This window comes from Prosopis cineraria, unplaced genomic scaffold, assembly GCF_029017545.1.
Source record: "Prosopis cineraria cultivar Desert tree isolate PC_DT_omini unplaced genomic scaffold, ASM2901754v1 PC2, whole genome shotgun sequence".
Classification (NCBI taxonomy): Eukaryota; Viridiplantae; Streptophyta; class Magnoliopsida; order Fabales; family Fabaceae; genus Prosopis; species Prosopis cineraria.
Window position 1 is genome coordinate 33,790,324 of NW_026555333.1, and position 7,060 is coordinate 33,797,383.

At 33.3% G+C, this 7,060-nt stretch overlaps 1 protein-coding gene across 1 annotated transcript; it reads right to left on the minus strand.

Annotated features, from left to right (window-relative positions):
• Positions 1–3,216: 3,216 nt before the first annotated feature.
• On the minus strand, positions 3,217–5,549 carry LOC129298642 (stemmadenine O-acetyltransferase-like). The gene is made up of 2 exons (XM_054937070.1): positions 4,857–5,549; positions 3,217–4,035 (listed from the first exon to the last, which is right to left on the minus strand). Exons 1-2 carry the CDS (start codon positions 5,495–5,497, stop codon positions 3,363–3,365), a joined length of 1,314 nt encoding a protein of 437 aa, XP_054793045.1. The 5' UTR covers positions 5,498–5,549; the 3' UTR covers positions 3,217–3,362.
• Between the last annotated feature and the right edge of the window lie 1,511 nt (positions 5,550–7,060).

A 7,060-nucleotide genomic window follows, 5' to 3' on the forward strand; every position in this document is an offset into this window, starting at 1 on the left:
AATTCTATAATTAACATCATTTAGAAAGTAGAAAGGGATTCTTAACATCAATCATTTTGTATATAAGATGACACCATGAGTTTGGCATATCATTTTCCATAACACATGTATATATGCAAAATCCATACTTCCTGCCACACTATCTCTATGTATATATCTCCAACAACATTTATGTTCCTATATATATATATATATATATAAAGTTCAAACAATCATAATTCCTATCAATTCCCCTTTGAAAAATTCTATCAAACACCTTGGGTGCATCAAGGTTGAATTTATAAATAAGCATCAAACATGGTCCCTAATATTTCCTTCAATCCGATTCCATCATATGAGCATAACAAGTAGCATCAACACTACCTCTTACTTTCTAAAATTTAGCAAAATATAATAAATTCATAATCACAAAATTTCAACACAAATGCTAGATTTATATAAATTCTCCTAGAATTGATTCTAGTTTCAAAAGCCCAAACGGAAAGACTAAAAAAAAAAAAACACTTCTATTCCTACTTTCTCAAACCCACGGTCAGTACAAAAGATGAAGTATTTAACATCTATACACACTTAGGAAATAGAAAGGAAGAGAACATTCGGGAAAAGGAGAAAAAAGAAAAAAAAAACATCCACACCAAGAGAATCACACGGCCATCGGAAATTTATAAACTAACAGCAAATTTAACAAGAAATAGCAGGGAAAAGGAGGAGTTTTTGAACCCACAACCCTAGATCAACTCACAATGTTACAAAGAGGGATTCGAATATTCATACTTCAAACAGCAATGACAAAACAGAGAAGAAGCAAGATAGAAGGACGCTAGTGCACAAATAAGAAGGAAGAAGATGACCCTCATGCACCCAACAGCAGCGCAAAAGTGGAACGGAGAAGACGACAGCAAATTTGGGCGTCCGTGCATCACCAAAAGGAAGAGGATGAGGAATCATTGATGAGGCAGGGGAGAGGAAAAATTCAAAAATCAGACCCCAAGCACGGCAGATAACGGCGGTGCACTTACCCATGTTGGCGAACTGGGCAGCAAAGGAAGAAGGAGAACGAAGATTAAGGGAGGCAAGGGTTTTTGATTAAGGTTCTCTCCACTGTCGGTAACTCACACTCACAGAGTTGAGGAAATGGGGAAAAGAAAAAGAAACCCCCGGGCGCACGTTTTGCTTATTCTCATATGTATTCGTGTGTGTGTGGGTGTGTGTGTGTGTATTTCATGAGGGACATATTGGTAATTTTAGGAGATTGTGGAACAAAATAAAATTCCTCCCCTTTGCACCAGGATTCGAACTAAAGATCTGGAGGTAAACACCAATGAAAACTAAGCCACCAAGTTTACCTTGATAAGTTTTCTCTAAAAGAATATACATAGTATAATTAAAATACCTTACTATTAATTTTAATCAAACTTGAATCTTTGGGTTATTATAGAACTAAACTTAGCATATGCCCTTTGCCTTCTCATTTGTAGTGCCATTTAGCATATAAAGTGACTAATTGATTAGTCTTGCCATATATCTTCATTTCTTCATTAATTCCATATGTTACAAGGTAACAAAATAATCAATTCAACCATAGTGTGACATTATTTAATTCCAACCTCGGTCTGAAATATTTAATTCAAAGTAGGTGAAATATTAACTCTAGGAATTTGAACTAAGATGCACGTGAAGACATTAGTGTAGAGATGTACACACTTGATGGATCCAAGCTAAAAGCAAAATAAAACCTCTAAGAGAGACAATTGTAAAGTATGTCTTTTCCAAATAATTTCCAACTTAGATTGAATCAAAGAAGCGTGATTTCACCAATCACCCTGGCATATTAAAGACATAATCTCAATTCTTAAATAGAAGATTTGGAAAAATTTCATTTTATGCCAAAAATGCTCCTAATGTAAGTTAGCATACACTTAGGCAAATATACACAAGAGATTCTTAATGACTCTAGTAAATGCATAAATGGTTAATTTAAGCTCTGAAATGTATGCAAATCATGAGTGTTATCACTTGGGATGTGTCTTTTGCAATGTATGAGTGATATGGGGCCAAAATATTAGGACAAGGGCATGTTAGATAGTATTTCACTTGGTTATACTATAAAATTGCCATTTGGCACAATGTATGATGCTTAAAGTATTTGAACTCATTTTGATTGAAATTGGGGATTTTTATTGGCCAAATCTTGTTTGAGTTGCATTATTGCTTGTGTAATTGTTTAATCAAGTGCTGGTTGGTTCATTAGCATGGTTCAAGGTTCAGTTGAGGCTAATGGCCAATGGTTTAGTTTTGGAACATTTGGTTTCACTTTGCTCTTGGAAAGGTGACAATTTCTTATTTGGATGTCTAATTTTTATATGAGATATTATTTTGGACTGAAACTAATGCCATTAACTTGGTAATTGAATAAGTTTCCTGTAAATACTAGAAACCCAATTAGACATTGGACGATGACACGACTCACTTTGGAAATGCATCCCATCATATTGTCATGATAGCAAAATGCTATCATGAATTGCATAATGTGTTGTGGTGCATAGTGTCTACATTGTGGCCTATGACATAGCATGAGTAGTGACACTTTATGTCATCCACCATGGCAGATGACACAGCTTCAGTCACAATGCATGGACCAATTTGGGAGGAAATGACTTTTGCCCTAGGGTCCTTGAGTGATCTTTCCCTAGCCATGTATTGCCATGCTTCCTAAGTGTTTTAAATAAATACTGTTTTATATTTTCGTTTGAGGTCAAACATTTGTAACAAAGGGTTTAAAAATTGGATCTCAATTCTAAATGTCTTTTGTAATAATAAATCTTTAAGCTTTTTTTATCATGGTAGCCCAAAGAGGATTAATCAAATCCTAATTACTTTGATAACTTGATTGTGTGTGGATTATTTTAGTAATGTTAAGTGGATATTACAATTTGAATTTTAAATATTCAAGTATTGTGCAATATAATAAACAATCAATTAACAACCTTTAGCCATCTATTTTCTCTCTTATCTCTCTATGTACTCTCCAAAAGATACCAGGTCTAGTAGGGTATGAGTTTTCTTACACTTGAAGTAATGGAGAACTCATAATCAATGGATTCCTTAGGTATACCTTTAAACTCTAGTCATTTTATTTATATGATTGATTGAAAGATTTAACAGTATACACATGAAAGGAATTTATAATATTATTCTTTATTACCATGGATTTTTTTTTCATCAACATGAGAAAATATGAATTTTACACAGCGGCCGCCAATAAAACTTCTAAAACCGAAATTTCGATACAGAGATCACAAAACAATGACATAACAAGAGAAAAGGACGAATTCCACCTTAATATAGTTTAGCTTTTTATTTTATATGATTGATGGATTCAAGGAAGCAAATTCAAGCAGTTCAAGGTTTGTCTCCATCAAGGCCATATCTTGTTCGCTCAAAGTCACCCATGCTTCTATTCCTTTTCCATCACTCATATCGGTCAGAATAATAGAATTCTTTATCTTCAAAGAAGGAATACTTACCCACTTAGGTTTTCCCCACCCAAAATCTGCTTCATAAAATGCAAAACGACACCAACTTGTACAACCATAGAAATCTATACCCTCTTTGTACACCAATTCCAGGTCCTTCAATCCCTCGCACACTGTCATGAAAGCATTGTTTCCTTCTTGAAGTTTCTGGACATGCTCCTTTGTGAACTGTTCTAGACCTTTCCTTAGATGAATCACTAACCCTTGTAAGTTCATTTCACTGTCGTCATTATTAGACTCTCCTGGTTCTTCTGCCATAAAGTGACCTAAGAAATTTCCAACACAGGTCTCAGGTAGAGGTGGGCTTGTCCTTTTACGAATGTTTACAAACTGGGATACCATAGAGGGTCTTTTGGTTATTCCTAGGTTTGTTCTTGAAGCTATTGTGACACACTTCCAAATTAGTGCTAGTACTGCCTCCACTCGTGTTGGATTCTCCACCATTTTGCTTGCAGCTGTAGCCTTCAGTTTTGTTATCTTTGAGGAATCAAACACGAACCTGCTTGCACTCCATTTTAAATTCTATTTAATTTCATAACATCGTGTGATCCATGTAAATGAAGTCAATATAAAATATAAAATTTTTGCAAAACATTCTTTAATCATTTAAGTGGCTCTTTTACTTGAGAGAATGTTTACAAGTGAAATATGAAGTTTAGGAGCGTCTGGAACCTTAAACTTACTATCAGTGCAATGTTCTCCTTTGACATTTCAAAATGGTGCAATGTTACCCATATCATTAACAAATATTAACTTTAGCCATTGGTTGACCAGAAAATTATAGAAAAAACCCAATAGTTACCAGAAAAAAAGATAGAAATTTCTTTATCATTTTCTGTAATTTTTGGGTTCTTTCTTGTAATTTTCTTGGTCTTCCTTAATTTTTTATAGATTTTTTTTTGTAATTTTTAAGTTAACTAATGGTCAAAATTAACTTTTATTAATTGTAAGAGTGGCATTGTGCCATTTCTAAAAATTGAAAGAGAGCATTATACCAGAAATAAATTTAAGGTTTTAAATACTTATAGACTTCTTGTTTAAGGGTGAAATTATTCTTCAATCCTTAATTATTTCATAATGAATTAAGAAATAATTATAATTTTTGATGTCTAAAATTACGACCCTTTTACCTTTTTGAAAAGAAATAAATTCTGACTATCGGCGTTGAAATTTTTTATAACACAAGATTCCAACTTTTTATCAAAAGAAAGTAATTAAAAAGAACCAAAAACGAAAAGGTAAAAAAAAAAAAAAGAACGATTAGTATTGCTTTACCGAGTGAATTTTATCTGGAAGATGCGTAAACATTATATATGCTACCTTCTTGTAATGCAATTGAAGTGTCTGAACTCAACAGCAGGTAGAACAATTGGAAAATCCATCGAAGGGTAAAGAGATCCCAGAATATACTTAGGAAGCATCGACTCAGTCATGCACCCAACAGCTGCACAAGACCATGCCTTGATGAACGAACCAATTGTTGAAGCATCAGCAATCTTGTGAGACAAGGACACACCAATCGCCAAACCTCCACAGTCAAATAAATTCACTTGAACTTTCGCCAAAAACCCACTTCCTAAATGGGCATCATCGATGGGCACAAACTGGTGTACAGAGTCAGCATCGGGTTGTTTAAGGATGTCAGAGAGGAAGCCGCCATGGACACGAGCCTCGCAGAACTCGACACCTTCATCGTTACATTCAATTACGGCATTGTCTTTCATTCTGCCTGCCAGATGGTAGAAAAGCGTCAAGGTCTCAGACAATGATGTCTTTAGCCTTTCAAACCTGTCGTGATCGCGATCAGCAGCCTCGTTTTGAATATTGGGATAGAAATACAAGATTCGAGTGTGCATTACAGGAGCAAGCTGGTCAATGAAAGACAACTTAAAGATTCCGAGGTTTTGGGGTGTTGGAGAAGATGGCTTTATGATTTGTTTGGATACAAACTCAACCTTCATCTTGTGTGGCTTGATGAATATGGTTTGGATTTTGCAATGTCTCAAAATCTCGAGGTTCTAATGTCCTATCATACATACATACATACATACATACATACATATATATATATAGGCACACACTAACCACCCAATGGCTTAAATGGAGATTTGGATTTAGTGAGTTACTTAAGTTCACTCACTTCAATGAGCATCTCACATGATATAATAATAATCATTCAATTTAATTGAATTGCTATAAGAAATTTAGTTATATAATGTTTAGAAAGTATCAAATTTCAAATTTCTTTAAGGGGATAGTATACATAAAAAGTATTCTGATCATGATGATTGTTTTAAATTTTTGGAAGAAAATATATCTTAATAATTTTCTAATATTGACAAAATTCTATGATTATAATTAAGATACTAATTGAGTATGTGAATTTAAGCCACTCATCAATTCTGATCCAAACCCTAATAAATATATCTTGAAAATGTGTTTGGTAGGTCAGAAGAGTTCGCGTACGCGAAAGCGTGAAATGAATGAACTGATTTTCAAACTACAAGTCAACTATATGGATACACGTGAAAGAATATATAACAGCTATACCAGCTAGGATTTTGATTAGAAGATTTGATATGGTGCTCCAGAACCTAGATTCTAAAGAGGTTTGATGAATTAAAAATGACTACAGCTAATGCACGCGACACGCGTGGTATCTAGTGGCCAATTAGATTTAACAATGTACACCAACTGTTTAATTTGTGTAAGAAGTGTTTGTGTTTGGATAGTGGAAGAGATTCCTGAGATGATTTGATGCCTTAAAATACCAAGAAAGAACTATAGTTTAGGCCACGACATGAACAAGACAGATGAATAATTAGTTGGTGGAGATTGTTGTTGATGATACGTACGTATAATTAAAAACCTTTCTACACATGCCTAAAAAAAATAAAACACGAGAGAGAGAGAGAGAGAGAGAGAGAGAGATACGTTTAAAAATAAAAGAAAAATGAAAAGCTTTTTTTTTTCTCATTAATTCTTAATACTGTTTATGGTGAAACTGTTTTGCGGGAGAGGATCCTCTTCCTCTCACATCCTCTTCCCTTTAAATAATGAAATGATATGTCATGATACATTTTACTTGTAAGAATTGTGTTACTATATATATATATATATATATAAATTGTGTCATATATATATATATATATAGAGTTAAAGGACAATTTGTAATTTAACTTGTTTCTAGTATAATATTTCTCCTCCACTTTTGAAAATAGTGCAGTGATACCCTACTATTAAAAAAATGAACTTTGACGGTTAGTTATTCAAAAAACAGAAGAAAAGAAATGAGAAAATTACAAAAAAGGATAAAAAGTTATAGAAAATGACTCAAATTACAAATAAAGACCAAAAAATTAAAGAAAAGGATCAAGAAATTTTTTGGGTCTCTTTTTGTTATTTTAAAATCAATTAATGATTAAAGTTAATTTTTGTTAATGGTAGAGCTATGTTGCACCATTTTTAGAAGTTAAGGGAAACATTATATAAAAAATGATTTTAAAATTTTAGACACTCTTGGA